This window comes from Cheilinus undulatus, linkage group 8 (assembly GCF_018320785.1).
Source record: "Cheilinus undulatus linkage group 8, ASM1832078v1, whole genome shotgun sequence".
NCBI classification, from domain to species: Eukaryota; Metazoa; Chordata; class Actinopteri; order Labriformes; family Labridae; genus Cheilinus; species Cheilinus undulatus.
In genome coordinates this window covers 27,095,319-27,116,182 of record NC_054872.1, presented here as the reverse complement: position 1 = coordinate 27,116,182, position 20,864 = coordinate 27,095,319, and the positions used below count along the sequence as shown (strand labels likewise).

Sequence of the window (20,864 nt, the reverse complement as noted above, 5' to 3'; positions counted from 1 at the left end):
GTCAGTTCTGCTCAAAACTGCACAAAAGTCATGCTTCACCTTACTGCATTTGTGCAGTTTGCTTACAGATAAAAATTTTTTTCTGTTCAGAAGTCACAGAAATTCTCCTTTGACGATGCTCAAATAATAAACACGACCAACATAAACCTATTTTAAGCACAAAGTAGTCAGTCTGTGAGGACTAAAAGTCTGGAAATCTCTGCTTTGCTGCTTAAATTTTAAACAACTTAAAAACAACCATCTCTCAAATCCTTTAACAATGCTATAATAAATCATTTTTTTAATGTACATTTCTTCCTTTTCTGCAGCATGAAAGAGAGCAGGTGATGACGACCAACGTATGGCTAACACAGGTAAGACGTACGGCCCTACTCTCTTACTACCATCTAATCACAGTAACATTCTGCCAAGCCGAGAAAATGAAGATTAGCCCATTTAAGCATGGAAGTGGAAGCTAACAGCAAAGAACATAGAAGTGACATACATCACTGCATATGTTAGCTCACTGATATACATTATATAATCGTGGGTCAGGGTTTTTTAAACCAGTAGACCATACAGAGAAGTGCTTTGGTTAGTGGAGGGGAATGGATGTATCCCTGCGATATTCCATATGTTTCACTGGTTGTGGCTGGCAGAGAGTTTAATCCTGCCTCTGCTCTTGTAGAGCAACAGCTCGTAGATGTGACATGACTGGTGAAGTGTCATACACTGAGAGAGACATCAAAATAATACACGTCCCTGAAAAGACAAAATCTGACAGGAGAAATATGAGAAGTGGGTTGGGATTTATAAGCCCTAAGGTGTTTTTTAGCACCTTAAAAGAGGTTACTAATGATCCCTGAACACCTGTTCCTCTGTTTGTGAATTAGGCTGCTTGTGATTTTGCGTGAGACCTTCAATAACCTCTGAATAATGTGACTCTGACTGGGCTGTGACCCTCCTTTATACATAAATGACTTATCATACTCATCCACCTGAGCTCTATAACATAGCAGAACATGTAGGTGTGCACATCTATACACAATAGGTACACAACCGTATCCGCCTACACACACATTGAGCATATGTGGTTGCCTTTGAGAGCAGGTGTTAGAACAAATCACACAGGCATATGTTCAATTTGGATGTAAATGTAGAGGTATACAAAACGAATGATGAGTGGATGTCACATAGATTTAATGGTTTAGTCATAGCAGTGTTAGGGTAGCAGTGTGTATTCAGTCATTCTTTCACACACACACTTGCAGCTAAACAAGGTAAGATTTATGACATGTAACAGAGCGTAGAATGACCATCAGCCCCTTATGGATCCCTCAGAAGGGGAAGTATGGGAGCCAAGGACAGTTGTCCTGAGCTGAGACATGCTGTAATGATCACAATGAATCACTGCTACTGCAGATGACCTAGCATGTGCAGTAACATGGCCATAACATAAAGGAAGCAGACCAAGCTGCTGTCAATGACTGACCCATTACAAAGAGGACAAGATAAAGCTGTCTTTAACAAAGGTTACACAGAGGACACGCAAACACACTGGAGGACAACGTCTTTATTGATGCACTTTTAATTATGATGATTGGTTTGATAATCCACAGTCAGGGCCAACATGAATGCTTTCCCTCTCTCTTTGATGATGTAAGTGTTGAAGGACAGATGGCACAGGATGTCCACTTGGCTATCATAGATCCTGACTGATCATATTGACCACTGACAGACAAACAGACAAAGACAAAGATGGATAGACAGACCTTCTGTGTAGATGTCTTCCTCCTGCTGCTGTGTGAATGGTAGATGAGTGACTAAGCATTTTTTTTCTATTGGCCCTCAGGAGTGGCAGGACTACCGTCTGACTTGGGTCCCTGAGGAGTTTGATGGAATGCTGAAGGTCAGGCTGCCCTCAAAACACATCTGGCTGCCTGACGTGGTTCTCTACAACAAGTGAGTCACTCGCTTGCCCTCCTGTCCTCACCTCATAAGACGCATATATCCATGCATGCATGCATGCACATAAAGTGCATTCAATGCTCATATTAAACAAATAATGTTTTAAAGCAAACTCTCAGGTGGTTTGAATCAGCTGCCACCATGTCAGCCCCTCTAAATGAGAACATCAATTAAAGGCCAGAGATTATACATGCAGGCAGCCACACATGACTGAATGTGTCTGCTGAAATCTGCTCACATCACTCATGCTATGTTACTATACAGTACCTCCAGGTCTCATGAGACACTTCAAAGATGGAGTCATCTGCACTCCACATATGCACATAGATCAGCACATACACATATACAGTGTATGTATAATGTTAACTGCATTTGCACACATGTTCAAACACGTCTTTTCTTTCTTATGGGTGATTTGAAATGAGTTTCTTCATACATACTTCATAAACAGCTGTCTTTGTGGTTTAATTTAGAGTCTGTCCTCATGACTATTTTTGCTATTTCATTCTTATTAATGACTTCAGGATAATTTGAATAACTCTACTATAAAATGTGCAGCTGGCTATCTTCAGTGTAGACTAGAATGAATCCATAAGGGGGCTCCAGGGACAAACATTTCTCTAGAGCTCTCTATTCAAAAACTGATCCTTTGCAGGCTTTTTTTACCTTCAACTCGCCATCAGGCACAAAAAGGTACAAAGAAACTGTCACAATGGTGCGGCACAGGCAGGAAGGAGATACCCAAATGTAGATTATCTCACAGAATTAAGTCAGTCGGCCAGTAACTGACAGTGAGACAGGTAGGTTTAGACAGGCTGACCAAAAACTATTCTAAAGCTTAAAAGGCAGGGCTAGAGAACAACAGAAGAGGCTAGTGTGACACAGGAAGAGTGATACACTACATGTGACAAATGAATTTACCTCCTGAGACCTGAGCCTTTGTTTGGAATTCATTTTTAGTTTCTCCCACTTATTTGGGATCAGCAGGAGCTGATAAGTTTAAAACTGAAGTCCAATCTTTGAACAGGAAGTAGTTTTAATCCAAAAATTATCTCTGCATAAGAGGATAATAGGCTTATCTTACTGTACAATGTAAAAAATAAAGACGTTTTTCTTTACTTGTAGTTAGGGGTGTGACGAGACTCTTATTTTGGAAAAAATACATGCGTAGATAATATGTCCTTTTTACGGCTAAGAGTCATATTTGCGAAGCATTTAGGTCTATTCAGAAATGTTTAAACTAACTCCTGTTGTACTGAATAGGCTATCAATGCTTAAACACAGTTTGTCTTTTCTAATTCTGACTCAAACTGTACATTTTAATGCTCTTCAAATCAAACCTTTCGTTTCAATAGTCTACCACATCTTCAATTTACTACACTATGTACTCATTACTACAATTACAATAATAATAATAAAGCATTGAGATTATTTTGGAAGTACTTTGAAGGGCATCTTTGTGATCTTTTATCATTTCCAGTTTGGTATTGTTTTCTGTCAGGTGAGCTGCTGCTCCGGGTGTCTGCGCAATATTGATCTTGCGAGATGATTCTCACCTCAACGAGAAATCTCGTGACGTTTAAATCTCCATGATCTTGTGGCACGAGATCTTGTCACACCCCTACTTGTAGTACATTTTTTTTATTCTGATGATGGACAACAAGAGTTGGAAAATTTCCTTGAAATTTATCAGATTTACAAAAATAAAAAACAATCACATAAATTCCCTAAAATTTCCAAGACAGATATCCATTAAAATCAGTGAACATTTCTTAGAAATCCCTTGAAATAACCCCAAAATGTCTTTAAATATTCCCCAAACGTTTCTATACAACTTTCTTAAAAAGTGTAAAGATTTTTTTTTTCTTCACCAAAAATTCTATGGAAATTACTGAAAGTTTTCAAGCATATTCCCCAGAATTTTAAAGCTAATTCTAACCAAACTTTCAAATCAGCATCCAAAATATTTACAAAATTATTTCCTTAAAATTACATGGTGAATTATAGAAAATTTCCCAATAAAATTCCTTCCAAACAGTTTAACTGAAAATTCCATGAAAATTCAGAAAAACTTTGATGTAAATTCCCCTTCCAAATTTCCAGTTAAATTCCCATGAAAGTACCTAAAAATTTCAAAGCACCCTAACTACATTTTGATACTAATACCACTGATTAATTCCAATGAATTATTTTTTGGTTCTTTGTTTGTTTCATTCATTGCTCCATTGCTAACCAATGTGCTGCTTAAGGTAATGCAGTTAAAATGACCAATAGGGTACATGAATGCCATGCTTGCATTTAAATAGCAATTTAATTAATTTTTATGTTCAATGTAATCACAAGAAATTTCTCACATTAGTTTTTAATTATAATTAGCATGTCAGAGGGAGGTAAGCATGGTGCAGACCACTCTACTCAATGTAATGGAAACTAGAGTGTCAGCCTACAGTATGTAAATCAGCTCATCAGAGTGCAGTGATCTGTTCATCTGGCCTTCTCCTCTTTCCCTGCCTGTGTCTTTATTTTACTAAAGATTAGAAGATCCCTGACCCACAGAGCTCCAAAGAACATGATCATGTTAATTCCACAAGCCCCAGGTCCACAGGCCATATCCTAAAGGTCTTACAAACAGGAGGATGATCTTTAATTTAAAAGTCTCTGGCTGATTTTGAGGCTAGATTAGCAGGAAAGTAGCCATTTCTCTGAGCAGGAGGGTTAATCCGTCAAAATTTAGGAATTGAATAAGTCGCATTTCACAGCATTAGCAATCAATAATTGGTTCTCTAGTCATAATCTGGAGTGAAATGGAAATTCAATCTGCATGGTTAATGTTGTCAGCTGACTTCTAACTCAGATGTCTAATTTGAGCTCGTCTGACTCAACCCGGTTTGACCTGAGAGATGGGTTTCCTGCCTTGTCTGCACGTTTCTGCTGCGTATTGTGTTTTTAGAAGTGAGTGTGAGTGTGTGATCCTGCTGCTGTAAAACGCTTCAAGGCTTCACTCTCTCTACATTCACTTCTGTGTGTGTCCTGGAGCTCTGTAATAAACCCGTGTTGCATAATGAGATGCGTCATGTTTGGTTAGTCATTAGACTCAGGGGAAATGAGGCCTCTCATTAGACTTCTCATTTACAATATTGTTTTTTTATAACTAGATCTTCTATGTCTGACCCTTCAACTTTCTTTTCTCTTCCTCCTCTTCTTCTTCCTCTCTCCTCTCTTTTAGTGCTGATGGCGTGTACGAGGTGTCATTTTACTCAAATGCTGTGGTGTCCTATGATGGGAGCATCTTCTGGCTGCCCCCGGCCATCTATAAGTCAGCCTGTAAGATCGAGGTCAAACACTTCCCCTTTGACCAGCAGAACTGCACGCTACGCTTCCGCTCCTGGACCTACGACCGCACTGAGATTGACCTGGTGTTGCGGGCTGACGTGGCCAGCATGGACGACTTCACGCCAAGTGGCGAGTGGGACATCATCGCCCTTCCAGGCAGACGGAACGAGAACCCGGCCGACCCAGCCTACGTGGATATCACGTATGACTTCATCATACGCAGGAAACCTCTTTTTTACACCATCAACCTCATCATCCCGTGCGTGCTCATCACATCGCTAGCGATCCTGGTTTTCTACCTGCCCTCTGACTGCGGGGAGAAGATGACCCTGTGCATCTCCGTGCTGCTAGCACTCACTGTGTTCCTGCTGCTGATCTCCAAGATCGTCCCACCCACCTCCTTGGATGTCCCTCTGGTGGGGAAGTACCTGATGTTCACCATGGTCCTCGTCACTTTCTCCATCGTCACCAGCGTGTGCGTGCTCAACGTGCATCATCGCTCGCCCACCACACACACGATGCCGCCATGGGTGAAGCTGGTGTTCCTCAACAAGCTTCCTGCTCTTCTCTTCATGCGACAGCCAAGGAACAGCTGCGAGCGCCAGCGGCTACGCCAAAGAAGGAGGGCCCAGGAACAGAAGGAGGGAGGGCGTAGCGGAGAGGCGGGGGCCCTGATGGTGGGGCTCGGGTTGGGCGGTGCAGGCGGTAATGGAGGGGGAGCGTCTACAGGGCTGTTCAGCAAGGAGGACAGTGATCCGTGCACCTGCTATGTGAACAGAGCGTCGGTTAAGCAGTTTGGAGGAGATCTGGGAGGAGCAGGAGGGGGGTCCATGGATGGACTGAACAGGGTGAGGGAGGGCAGGGAAGGGGGATCTGGAAACGTGCCGAGAGGGAAGGCAGGAGCAGGAGGTCCCGCTCTGAGTCAGGCCCTGCTGGCTCAAGCCTGCCCAGGCTTCGAGGAGGCTGTGGAGGGTGTACGCTTCATCGCAAACCACATGAAGAGTGAGGATGATGATCAGAGTGTGAGTATCTATTATCAGTATGAGACCTTAACAGCACAACAGTTATTGTATCGTATTTAGACTTGATTTTGAAATATAATAGCAATATTGGCTGTGATTGCATTATATTAAAGAAAAATGGCCAATACATCAGCTTATTGACTACTTTTGCATTGAAGGAACCAAACATTTTCTAATAAAAGGTTTGAGTTAAGATGCAATGTAGTAATTTGGTAGAGATAATAGATTAAGTTTCTCCAATATCACCAAAAAGTTATTTTTGAAAACACGTTTGTAGAGAGCTATATGACATTCATGTGAGATTTTGTTGCTGATTTTCTGAGAGTTTTTTCTCTTTTTTTTTTTTTTTAGTTTTTTTTTTTTTTTTTTTTTTTCCCCAGAGTTTGTCACCTTAACATTGCTTTCATGCACGTAGTTCAAGGAAGCAAACATGGCCCAACTCTTTGGGTTAATCCAGTTTTATTTCTGTTTGTGTTTGAAACATTGGGAGATACCTGTGAAAAAGAAAGTTTTAGGGTGAGTCTGAATGATTGATGCCACATGCAGGGGGGAGTTTAATCTCTGCTGGGATTTTTGGATACCAACAGCTGTGTGAGAAAATTTATCTCAGACAAACAGAGCATTATTTAATTCTTAGTTTTCCTCCATACATTTTCTTGTGGCAGCTGTAATAAACAGTGTAAAATCTATTGAAGCAACACTTTTTATACCTTTTTCTCTCATCTGAAGAGTTAGCTGCAGCTTATAATCCGGGACAACTTGTATACCAGTGTAAAGTCATTTTGTAAGCACATGCAGTTGACACTGTCACACAATAGCTGGTGTATGCACAAAATCCATAAGGCAAAAGCAAATGGTACTAAAAGACAGCTGCACAGAATCAGCAACTTGTGGACTTTGCCTTATGAAATGTAAAGGATCACGGAGAAGGACAATTTAAACCTTTGTCCTCTTAGGAAACTCCAAAAAACAGACTGCAGCTTATATACTGGGGTGATTTCCTATCTGTATATCACAGTAATATATCTACAAGGTTTGGGGATTGCAAGGTAGCAAAAAATAAAACAATATGATATGATACATGGTAGGGCTGGGCAATTATGGCAAAAATCTACATCATGATTAATTGAACTTTTTGCCTCGGTTATGATTAATGAATGATTATTCCATCCCCAACCTCTGACTCTGTTTGGTCTTTAAATATTTGTGTAATTTTAAAACAAACAACTGAAAGGAATAGGCACAAATGAACAATTTATGGTTATTTATTGAAATATTTAAAATCAAAACATACATCAGCTGAAATAAAAATGGTTTTCATAAAAAGTCAAATTTCTTCAAAGAAAAGGGAAAAAATTGAAATAATTGAAAAGGCAGGTTTACATCAGTTAGAGGCTCTCTATGTCAGATTTGATTATTTTTCAATTAATTGCCCAGCTCTAATAATAATAATAATAATAATAATACATTTTATTTATAAGCGCCTTTCTGAACACTCAAGGTTACTTTACAGATAAAAACAAGTACAGTAAAAACAATGGATAAAAGCAAACACAGTATAAAATGGGACAAAGAAATTACAAAGAGTAGGCAATCCTGAACAGGTGGGTTTTGAGTCGAGATTTGAAGGGAGGGAGAGAGTCAATGCTCGAGATGGGCAGAGGGCACGGTGAGGTGGATGGAGGAGGAGGATCTGAGGGAGCGGGAGGAGGTGGCTATGTGGAGGAGATCAGAGAGATGGGGGGGGGGGGGATTGTGGATGGCCTTGAATGCATACAGAACGATTAATACATAGTAGGCGTGTAAAGGTATGTGTATTCGTACCAAACCGATTCGGTATGGGGCTCTCGGTACGGTACTGTAATTTTACCTTCAACTATCCCCCTCGGAGGAGAGGGGACTCCATCATGTCTGCAGCTGCGTCATAGGTAAAGTTATCCTCAGATTTCACATGGCTCTAACCTCTTTATCCGCCAAGATGGGCTGTGAAAAGTTCTCCCAAACTTCTTAGTAGGTCCCATTGATTAAAAAAGTAATCCAGTGCTGAAGTCTGTGTTGAAATCGGCAGGAAAGATGCTAATTTGCATACTTAAAAAGCTAACACACAGTTGTTTGATGATACGTATAAGTTGGCTGGGAAATTTAAGTGTTTCTAGAATGGGTATAAATATGTCAATATATCAATTAAAAAAACTAATAATTCGACTTCCGGTTGAGCGCTTCAAGATGGCGGTGTAAAGGAAAAATTCTCCTGGTCGACCAAGTTGAAATCCCCACCAAAACACGAATTTTGGGTTGACTTGACACTATACTGATCTAAGATGGGTGGAGGTAAAAACAAGAAATCTAAAAATCAAGAAGAAACACAAGAACAGGACAAAACGAACGATAACCAAACCGACGTGGTGAGGATGGAGGCTAACGGTGAGGACGGGGACTTGAACGCAGTTAAAGCTATACAAATTCTGAGCACGGACATACAAGATCTAAAAAAGGAGCTTAAGCAGCAGTTATCTGACTTCAAAAATGATTTTAAGAATGACATCAAACAAGAATTCAGCAACTTTAAAACGGAGATGACTCATAAGCTACAAAGTATTGCTGCTGACGTTCGCAACCATGGCACAAGGCTAACCGAAGCTGAACAGCGGGTAGACGAAGCAGAATCAGCTAACACGGAGTTAAGGGACGCTTTGCTGCACTCTTTAAAACAACAAAAAATCCTCCAAGCTCAGGTAACGGACCTAGAAGGAAGGTCACGCCGTAATAACATACGCATATACGGCATTAAAGAAGGCACGGAGGGTAGCTCAATGCTAACATTCATCGAAAAGTTTCTGAAGACAGAACTTCCACTGGACATGAACACCGACTTGCTCATTCAGCGAGCCCACCGGTCAGTTGGCCCGAAACCCCGAGATGAAAATGTCTCAAGATCCATTCTGGTTAACTTCCAAAGATATGACACTAAGGACAAAATTCTCAAAGCGGCATGGGCAAAGAAGATCACTTGCGAAGGTAAAACGGTCTCATTTGCACAGGATTTTCCCACCGAGGTTAATAATAAACTGAAGGAATACAGAGACATTAAGAAGATTCTTAAGGAGAAACAAGTCCGTTTCCAGACACCATATCCTGCAAAGATGAGGATTCACTGGGAAAACGGAGCATGCCTTTACAACAGTGCAGCTGAAGTAGCCCAGGATATGAGGAAGCGAGGCTACTCTGTGGACCTGCCGAAGACAACCGACCCGGACTGGGAACAGAGACTCACACAAGGCGCACACTGGAACAAGAAAGACGGAGATCACGCCGAACGAGTACGATCGAGGCTTAAGGACTTTGAAAGACCGCAAGTATAAAACATACAAACGAAAAAGACTGAGGTATATGAGGATTTTTTTTTCCATTTTTCATTTGCTTCAACACTGACTAGTAATATTATGTTACAATCTTCACATACACATTAAACACACACCTGAGTCCCCAGCTGCTGCTGCTGACCCACACAGATACATTACACATACATATACAAATACACACACCCTCATCACCAGTGATGATCATTTAACTATCAATATGAACACTCCAACTCACCTTTACTTTACATGAACATGCAGATAAATATGGGAATTTATCTTATTTTATGATCAATTAGTGACTGTTACATTATAAATCCCCGTGGTAAATAAAACAATAATGACCGGGAAGAAAAGAAAAGAGATGGAATGATTGGCTCAACGATAAAGGACGGTTTGCTGTTTGCAAAAAGGGAGCCCCTGCATGATGTAGGACTGATCCTCCACCTGTACAGAAAGGGTCTTGTGAAGGTAATAGGGCAGTGTAAGTCCCTGAAGTTGGAAGTCATTTATGTAATAATTCTAAACGTGATTATTGTTCTTGTTTCTTTTACAGTTCTCTTTTTTATGTTGATGTTGCCAGTACAGTTAAACTTACCTTAATCATGGAGTTTAATAACTATAGAGTAGTTTCCTGGAATGTAAATGGTTTGAATAATCCAGTGAAAAGGAGTAGAGTCATGTCAAAAATGAGAAGGGAAAAAAACCAAATCATATTTCTACAGGAAACGCACTTATCCCAAATGGAGCATGAAAAATTAAAAAGATTTGGATATAAGAACACATTTTATAGTTTCTTCAAGACAGGTCATAAAAGAGGGGTCGCTATATTAATTCATAATTCAGTTAATTTTGAACTTGTTAGGGAGATCAGGGACAGTGATGGCAGATATATTTTAGTACAGGGCAAGTTGGAGAATAAATTGATCACCTTGTTTTGTGTTTACTTGCCTCCACAAAGTGATCTCAAAGTTATGAAGAAGATTTTGGAACTGATGGCTTCAGAAACACAAGGAATATTATTATGTGCAGGAGACTTAAATACAATAATAAATAGAAAACTGGATACAACTAATAACAAGAGGACTGTGTCCCCTTTGACAAAATTACTGAGGAAGGGACTGAAGGAAAATGGACTATTTGATGTTTGGAGGGATTTACATCCTTTAGATAAAAGTTATACCTTTTACTCAGCCCCCCATGCAGTATATTCTAGAATAGATCATGTCTTCATGTTTCAAAATGACAGACACAGGATCCTCAGTTGTGATATTGGAACCAGGGACATTTCAGATCATTCACCAATTTTCCTAAAGTTACATTTAGATAACAGGCCAAAGAAAACCACTTGGAGATTAAATACCAGTCTATTGAACAATAAAACAGTTATACAGCAAATAAAAAAGGAAATTCAGACCTTTTTGGAATTCAATGATAATGGTGAAACTAATCCAAACATACTGTGGGACACCCTAAAGGCAGTAATAAGAGGAAAATTTATTTCTCTTAGTACAGCAATGAAAAGATCAAAGGAAGAAAAACTTAAAGAACTCGAAAATAAACTAAAAGAATTAGAAAGACAACATAGTGAAGATAAGAACCCTGTAACAATGCTTAAAATTCAAGAAACAAGAACCCAAATTTTGGATATATATAAGGAAGATATCGAGAAAAAATATAGATTTCTTAAACAGTCTTATTATGAGGTAGGTCCAAAAGCTACTAAACTATTGGCTAAAAAATTCGTAAAAAGCAGGTGTCACAGTCAGTGTTTAAAGTAGAGGATCCCAAAACAGGGAAACTATACAGTGACTTAGATGAGATAGACACTGCATTTCAAACATACTATCAGGCACTTTATTCACAACCAAAACAAGGATGTAAGGAAAAGATAAAATTATTCTTGAATTCATTAGACCTTCCTACAATTGGAGAACAGCAAAACAAATGCATTACAGCACAAATTACAATGAAAGAATTAGAGACAGCATTAAAAAAAGTAAAAAATAATAAGACACCAGGAAGTGATGGTTTACCAGCTGAATGGTACAAGACATTTAGAGAAGAGCTGAATCCAGTACTCCTTAACTCATTTAACTGGACACTGGAAAATCTATCTACACCACCTTCCTGGGCTGAAGCTATTATTTCAGTTATACCTAAAGAGGGCAAGAGTAAAACACTGTGTAGTTCATATAGACCAATTTCAATTTTAAATCAGGATTATAAACTGTATGCTTCAATTATGTCTAAGAGGATGAATTCCTTTGTTTCTGATCTAATTGACACTGATCAGACTGGATTCATTCAAGGTCGCCAAGTACAAGATAATATTAGCTCTCTTCATGTAATACAAAATCTAAGAGAAACTAAAACAAGTGCTGTGCTAGCCAGTCTTGATGCTGAGAAAGCTTTTGACTGTGTTAGTTGGGATTATTTATTTCTGGTTTTGGAGCGATTTGGCTTCACCAAAAAATCTATCAATACTATTAAAATATTATATACTGCTCCTACAGCAAGAATTAAAATAAATGGCCGTCTCACCGATCGGATCAGATTAGAAAGATCCACTCGTCAGGGATGTCCCCTCTCACCAACTCTTTTTGCACTCTACATTGAACCTCTAGCACAAGCAATAAGAGAAGATTCTAATATTCAAGGAATTATGCATAATAACATAGAACACAAAATAGCGTTATACGCAGATGATATACTGCTTTATATTAATAATCCAAATGTCTGCCTACCTGTCCTTTTAGATCTCCTTGAGGTATTTGGTACATATTCAGGTTATAAACTCAACATTCAAAAAACACAGTTACTAACATTTTCCTACAGGCCATCGACTGAACTTAGACAGAGACTTCCCATTGACTGGTCTCAAACAGCAATCAAATATTTGGGAGTGTGGTTGACATATTGTCCCAATGACCTATATAGAAAAAACTATGAAACTGTTAACAAGAAAATTAAGGAGGATCTTAGTAATTGGTCTACATCATTACTTAGCTTTAGTGCAAGAATTGAAGTTATAAAAATGTCCATTTTACCTAGACTGTTATATCTGTTTATGTCACTACCAATTAAAGTCCCGAACAAACAATTCAATGAATGGGATAAGCAAATTTCTAGATTTATTTGGAACGGCAGAAAACCAAGAATAAAATATAGCACATTAATGATCAGGAAAGAAAAAGGTGGGATGTCTCTCCCCAACCTGAGGGATTATTATCATGCTGCTCAGTTAAAAACTGTATTTTTTTGGTGTGAAAGTGGATATGAAGCAAAATGGAAGGAGATGGAGAATGAATTTAAAGGTATACCAATTCCAGCAATGATTGGAGACCATAAACTAATGTTAACCTACCAGAATCAATTGAATCAATATGTCTCCTTCACTCTACATGTTTGGTTTGATATTATAAAACAATTACATCTATGGACGCAAATAAAACAACTGAGATGGGTGGCCTACGATACAGAATTTAAACCAAATAGTATGGATTGTGGGTTTAAGTATTGGACAAATAGAGGCATCACCGCTTACTGTAAAATAATGGAAAAGAATACATTGCACAGTTTTCAAACACTTAGAGAAAAATATGACTTGGAAAACTCAGACTTTTTTAGATTTTTGCAATTAAGAAATTATCTCTCCAAAATAGTTAAAGAAAATGAGACAAATAAAGAACTTAGTGATATAATACAGTTAACTATTAAAGCATATAAAGGTACTACTAATTCGATTATTTCCAAATTTTATCAAGGGATCACAAACGGTAAAGGACATACCACAAATTATATAAAAACAAGATGGGAGAAAGAATTAAATGAATCAATTACAAGACAACAGTGGGAAAATATGTGTGAAACTATATTCACAACCTCCTGTTCTATGTACTGGCGTGAGTTCGGTTGGAAAAACCATATCCGCTATTTTATTACTCCTAAATTACAGAGATATCGCAGAGCTGAGACATGTAAATGTTGGAGAAACTGTGGATGTGATGAGGCAGACCACCTACATATTTTCTGGAGATGCACTAGGGTACAACTGTTTTGGAAAGGTATTTGGACAATTATGCTACAGATTCTTGGACAGTTGTTCCCCTTGAATTTTACATCACTTTATTTAGGTGACGTACCTGAAGAAATAAAAGGATCTGATAGATACTTGTGGAAAATATTTACAGTAGCAGCAAAAAAGGCCATAACCCGTAAATGGTTACAGATAGATCCCCCCACAACAGACAATTGGATCGATATTATTAAGGAAATTCATGAGTTGGAAAGGCTGACTCTCTTATTGAGATTGAAAAAAGACTTATACATTAAAAGATGGGCTAAATGGAAGCTATACTTGGAAGAATAAATAGCATCCCCGGTGGTCTGCCTTAGACACTTGTATTGTTACAATGCATGTACCGCTCCCTTAACATAAACTCTGATTATTTACAGCTGATTGTGTTAAATCCTCATTAGACTTGTATTGAAATCTGTATTTTGATTTTATGTCTGGCAATGTCTTATTATGTTTTGGTGTTGTTTTTGATGTTATGTTTTTGTTGAAAAACAATAAAATATAAGTATAAAAAAAAAAAAAAACTAATAATTCAAAAATGGGGAAAAAGACCGGAGTTTTCCAGATGAGGCGGGAGTGACAGTGACATCCACTTGTCAGAGAAAGACACAGACAGAGTCACAGCACTGCTGCCTCGTTGCAAACTTTGCGGTGGAGGAGTTTTCGCTCCAGAGTCCCCTGAATCAGGGTAATGTGTGGTGGTGGACCGTGGTAGTCCTGAGCGCTAACTGTTCGGGCTGTTGGCTTCAGCACCGGCGTTACTACAGCCGTAAGTCTCGGAGCCAAAGCAGTGCAGGTGCGGGCAAGAGAGGATAGGAGTGGTCTCTGAATGGGAAAGTCAGTTAGAGGCGGTAACATTCTACCTTTTATTTAGAGTTTGTGACCTAGAAACCTACTGATGGTAGGATTCTACGTCACATAATCCCCACCTTTTCAGAAAAGATTTGAGCTAATTAAAAGCTGTAAAATGCAGATTTTTATCAGTTTGGTGCAAATTTCAGAACTAACAGCAGCACTGATGTGTTTTATCATTGTTCAGTCAGATACTCAAGTGCACAGCTGAAAAAAAATGTTAAAGTGTTCACTATCTCTTTAACTAGAAAAGCACTTGGAGAGCGCAGACCTCCGCCATTAGCCCTATCTCCCAATAGTAAAGAAGCCTTTAAAAATTCCTGGATCCACACGGTGATCTGGATTGCTCCAAAAATCTAATCAATTCTTATGCCATTTCTGACATTTCCTGGAAATTACCATAACTTTATGAGTTATGTTGCTAACAGACAAACAAACAAACTAGCAAACCCTGCCGATCACATAACCTCCTTGGTGGAGGTAATAATTTCAATGTAATTCATTCAGCCTATTTATTTAAATACAATTTGATTAAAAAAAAAAAAAAGAATTTTATTTATTCACTTCAATTGCAGTACCAAAATTGTACCAAACCGTGACTTTGAAACCGAGGTACTCACCGAACCAAAACTTTTCTGTACCATTACACCTGTATTGCATAGTAAGTTGCCCATTTTAACCGTAATCTAACGATGCAGTAATTCTGTGGTTATTGATATGTTGCAAGACAATTATAAAATGATAGATATGATAAGTGAGGAAATAAATGTCCCTAATAGGACTCTACATCAATAAGGATTTCTACATAGGGGATTGCCACCAGATAGGCCATGTTTTGAGCTGTTTATGACTATACCAAGCATAAAGTGTGAAAGTATAAAAATTCTTCATTCTTAGGCTACTTTTGCGTCCCAAAAATAGTAAAATATTCAGGAAAAAATAGTTTTAAAAGCTTAAAAATTCAGTGAGAAGTGGCGATGGGCAGAAATTTAAAATGGCTCAGTTTAAAGTCTGATAAACCATGTCATAAAACTTGTTTATGGTCTGTTTTTACAAAGTGGTCCGGTTTGGTTCAGTATAGTCTTGCCTTGGTTTAGCACATTAAACTACAATCTTACCCGTGTTTCTTCAACTGAAGTTTGTCTCACCAACCTCCAACGTCTCTTGTTGTGCAGTGTCTTTTTAGAGATCCAGATCATTTGGCTCAGCTCTGTAGAGCGGGTTGTTTGGCTCCCAAACGGCTCTTCATTTGATAACAGTTTGGCTTTCTAAATGTGGATTAAATAACGACAAACAATGGGGGTAAGGAAACAAGTCCTCAAATGGGAGTTAGCAGCTGTAAAAGAGCCGTTTTGTAGCCCAGGCTCGTTCGTGAATGGCTCATGTCTTGATTGCTTATCCCATAAGGTCTATTTGGTTGATAGCACATCGCAGTTTCTATTAAAAGCTCAGTTCAAGACTCCTCCAGACTCTCGTCTCCCTTCGCTGACTAGACAATGCTAGATGCTAGGAGGTTTGCAGGACTGAGTATTTATGATATTGATGTATGTAGTAATTTTCTGATGATTATTGCAGTATAGAGGTCCAATTAGAAGTGTTAAGTACTTAGTTTCCTCAGTTCCCATTCATTCCTAATGGCTGTCCCCCACTTCCTGGCCCCCAGCAGACATTCAGCATCATGTGACAAACAACCCATATTGCTAGTCAACTGGCTTTATAGGGTAAAGAGCATCAGACAATTGTATATCAAGTTAGGAAAACATTATTTTGTTCCATCTCTTAATGGAAATCAGCTTAAAGTTAGTAGTGCTGCTCATAGCGAAAAAAAACAAGGAGAGGATTATCACCTTTTATTTTAGTCTGGTTGTTTTGGCTCACAGATTTGTTTGTGTTGCCTTCGACTTTGATTTTTGTATGCAGTATTGCCATTCTTATTGACATGGTTGTTAAACCCAAATAAACCCTACCCCTAAAAAAACAAAATGAAGAAATCATAAAGCTACTACTGGCCATGCACCAAATGAATGTTCTTGGTTTTGTAGTAGCTGAATCAGATTTGGTCCTATGCATAAATGTTGGACTTGTAAATAGGCAACTAATGGTTTGCACACTTGTCGTATCATATATTCACTTGACTTAACTCCTTTATGATATTTTTTGCAGTTTGCAGATAAAATATTTAGAGATGATAGACAGAAAGACTAATCCTGAGGGAAATTCAAATCTGTTTTTGCTCAGAGCTGAATGAAACACATGGAGATACATAAAATATTATATTTACAAAGAGATGGTTACACTTTCCTGACACTCAAACAGATCTAGTCCTTATACAATTTAGACTTAACATACATTTTCAGGTTGCCAGAGACAAATTCTAATGTTTGGTCTTTAAATGGGGAGGTAACTGTTGACTGAAACATGCATCATTTCTGCACAACAAAGTAGTCCATGGTCATTATGTAGGAACTTCTACTGGGTCTCTTATTCTAAGAGTTTAAAGGTGTAGTTTTAAGTCACAGGAGGCATTAGTGCATTTGAATAAGTTGCATTGTTTGACTGCATTTATATCTCAAGCGACCAGGTAACATTCAGGCAAAAGAAGCTGCCAATAAATCCTTTATGCTGCTGTAGTTTACTGCTCTGCTGTTCCCTGCCAACAACACAGTTACATCTGTGATAAACAGATGCCACCTTTTTATACTGGCGTGCTCATGTACTGCCTGGGCTTTTCTCCATATTAAAATGAATCATTATCTTGTCTGTGTGTGTATAAAAGCTCAGCATAAATCATCTTGCGATGTGTGCATATGTTACCTATCATAAAGCACATCATGAGCAGCACAGGTCTGTCCGCTCAGTGTCATATCATGTTATAGTGATGGCCGAGCGTTACAGCAGAGCAGTTTACATCTACCTTTAGAAACGCATGGGAGGACTACAGCAGAGCATAAGCAAAGGAGACGGATCCAGTGACGCAATCACAGCCCTCTGAATATTCAACGCAGACATGTAATTATAGCAGCGGAATGACGTGAGCATAGAGAACGAGCACAACTGGAACAGAGGAGCAGAGATGGAGTGAGGGTGGCATGTTTTATCGCTTTCCCCTCAAGGCATAGCAGGAGATCAGCCTTCTCTCCTGGACTCAAAGAAACTGACACGGGAATTAACAATCCTCTGTAATTCTGTCCATCATACACATAGTAACCATCCCGTTGCCATGCTTTATAATCCTCCCTCTCCTTGCTTAGTGCACAGCGTCAGATCCTCCTCCCCTCTGCTTCCCCAAGTCATCACGCCGGGGTTACAGTGTCAGCACACCCTCTGTCTCTCGGCCCTCCATCACTCTTGCCTGTTCCTCACATCCTGCTGCTCCTCAGTGCCTCGAGTGTTTGACCTCATCAGAGCTGTGCGGCGGAACAAGTCTCCACTCACATTAACCCTTCACCTCCATTAACCCCCCTCCCTCCTCCTGCTCAGGGAGAGAGTTTGATTCTGCTCACCTTAATCTTTCTGTTCCTCCCTGTCCACAGGTGAGCGAGGACTGGAAGTACGTTGCCATGGTGATTGACCGCCTCTTCCTGTGGATCTTTGTGTTTGTGTGTGTGTTCGGCACAATGGGAATGTTCATGCAGCCACTCTTCCAGAATTACACAGTCAAGACCAAAACCAGCCCGCCAGGCTGACCGCTCCCACGCCATGAACACGCTGACAGACAGCTCCCCCGACCAATCAGCACAGCAGGACATGAGCAGGCGGTGGTGGGGGGTGCTGGTCTGGGTTTTATTGTGTCTCTTTGGACTGGAACCAGAACTGTAACTGAACAGCAATCACACCCGTTACCTTTATAGTACTGATTTTTTGCAAAGAACAACAGTTTTTCTTGTATGAAGACAAAGGAAAACACCATCATAGACTCGTACCTCCAGATGTTTCATGGACTGACCTCCCCTCTCTGGTGGGAAAGGTCCCTCCCTCCCTGCTCTCTTCCTCAGCCAATCAGGGAGCGAGGGCGCTCTGATTCACTTCTTGTTGAACCTCACGCCAGCCGACTTTTCTTGCTCGAAGCTGACTGCTTGATAGACATGCCCGCCTTCAACCGTGACATTACTCATTCATGATATTGACAGCTGTCAGTGTGAGCCAATCAGAAAGGGAAGGGAGGTTCAGATTAAGGTTGTTATACATTAATTTTATTTTTTCAGAAATCCACTATGTTGGTGAACTGATTCAGTATATTTTATCATAGCATAGCGGCTTACCACAGTATAGCTTTAGGAATATATTATTAAGATTTCTCTATGTGTTAGCTCATGCAGGGGTCTTTTACTGAAAGAGAGGCTACGGTGTGTTGTATGATTGTATAGTTAAAACAAGAATGTGATATAAACTGTGTTACACAGCCTGTGATGCGCACACAAACACAAAATGTGTACAGGCAACAGATTGCATTGGAAAACACATGCAGCAGAATTAAAAAGAGAGTCAGGTTGCATTATTAGATGAAAGTCATGGGGATAAAGTCATAGATTATGCATGGACAGTTTTTTGCTTAGAGACTTGTGCACATTAAGTGGAGAGCAGCAGAAGCAGCAACCCGCTGTGCTTGAGCGCTCAGCTGCAGTCAGATGAGTTTAGCTCCTGAGAAACTGATGAATCTGAGCCAAGATGGCGATTAGGACCTCTTATATGATCTGCAGAAATATAGGAGTATATAGAGGCCAGTGTAGATGGAGCAAAGATCAGTATGAAATTATTTTGATGGAAAGGTGGGAGTTCTACCATGAAATTGAAGCTATTATGTGTATTAATATGTAATTTTCATAATTCAGTATGTAATGTTCAGAGCATATGAATACAAGTATGCGTGTGTATGTGTATGCGTGCCCCGTTACATTATCACATCTGTCAGATACAATGTTCAGAAGAGCATACTGTATGTGCATCCCCCCACCTTCTGTTGCCCTTTCCAATCCTACGCCCCCTTATCTCATCTTCTACGGACAAACACATTTCTGACATTTAGTCCAATTAGAGAAACGGCTCCCCGCATCATCCACACACCTAGTCATTACAGCCGTTCTCCTCCTTTTCATCATGGACTGGCTGATTTGTTTCATCTCTGCATTTCCCAGGGACGACCAAGCGGGAGGCAGAAGGCATCTTTCAGGCACGCAGGGAGGAGAGAGGTGAATTAAATTTTCAATGAACAAGAGAGAGGAATGACAAGAGTGCAGACGCCGAGGCAGGCGGATCAGGCGATGAGGCACAGATGCAGGCAAGAAGTGAAGGGCGAATGGCAGGTTGTAGTTTTTTGATTTTATGTTGATGTAGCAGCTGAAAAAAAGGGACAGCAAAAGAGAAAAGGAATATAGCAGGATAGGCAGAGACAAATGACTTCAAGCATTGTTTACTGCATATAAAAGCCACTATAAAACTGAAAATGCTCTCTAATCTTCAGTCACTGTCACTCTCTGCGAGTTTCCCCAGCTTTTTATGGTTGTGCAGCCAGCTCTGCTAAGTGCTGGACTTTGAGCTTTCTCTCTCTCTCACTCTCTCTCTCTGTGTCTCTGGCGGATGGGATTTTCCAAACGGGGATCCCCAACAGATCCCAAAACAAGTGCAAAAAGCCTCTCAGAGACCTGTGAAAAACTGAAGGCTGTACGACTCCACATGGATTTAAAAAATTGCTGCTGCCCACTCTTTTTCTTCCTCTCTTTCTCTCTTTGACCTTTCCTCTCTTCTTTTAATTTTTCTCCCATAATCCCCTCTCCTCTCCCATCTTCACCTTCTCCTTCCTGACTCTCAAATCTGCTCCTGTGCACACCTTAACCAGTCCAAATAAAGGTTGTAGGTTCAGATTAAGCAAAGTGTCTGTCTGTGTGGCATGTTTTTATTATTTTTGTCTCTTATCACTCAAACTTCCCATGAATCTTACACCACAGGATAGAGCAAAAGAAAGAAACGCTTCCTGCCTTTCTAATATTGAAGCTGGTTGTTTCCTTTGCATCAACACGCGCACAAACTTACATACCTGCACTTTACCATTGTTTTTTTAAATTCTTAAAACAATTATGGGTGTAGGGCCCAGCCAAGGTCACTTCAAGTTCTCACTATTCTGCTGAAAAAACAGGAACATAGGTACAAATGGAACCTGTGAAACCTAATTTTTGTATCTGGAATGCACCGCAACAGAGGTAATGATCAGTTTTTTAGACCTAAATGCAAACTAGGATGTGTATTTTATTAATTCCATTTGAATATCACTAG

At 39.6% G+C, this 20,864-nt stretch overlaps 1 protein-coding gene across 2 annotated transcripts in view; it reads left to right on the top strand.

The window, feature by feature from the left end:
- The window catches only part of chrnb2 (cholinergic receptor, nicotinic, beta 2), a 42,844-nt gene extending 22,402 nt beyond the window's left edge, over positions 1 to 20,442 (top strand). The window contains exons 3-7 of one of the 2 annotated variants that reach the window (XR_005992216.1): positions 309 to 353; positions 1,832 to 1,941; positions 5,174 to 6,302; positions 18,128 to 18,770; positions 19,730 to 20,442. Coding sequence is in view for 1 of the 2 variants with exons in the window: in XM_041793367.1 (XP_041649301.1) it covers positions 309 to 353; positions 1,832 to 1,941; positions 5,174 to 6,302; positions 18,128 to 18,280 (1,437 nt within the window). In the remaining variant the exon portion in view is untranslated. Of the gene's footprint in view, positions 1 to 308; positions 354 to 1,831; positions 1,942 to 5,173; positions 6,303 to 18,127 lie in introns of both variants that reach the window. The other variant, XM_041793367.1, reaches the window with a different exon arrangement.
- The last annotated feature ends 422 nt before the right edge of the window (positions 20,443 to 20,864 follow it).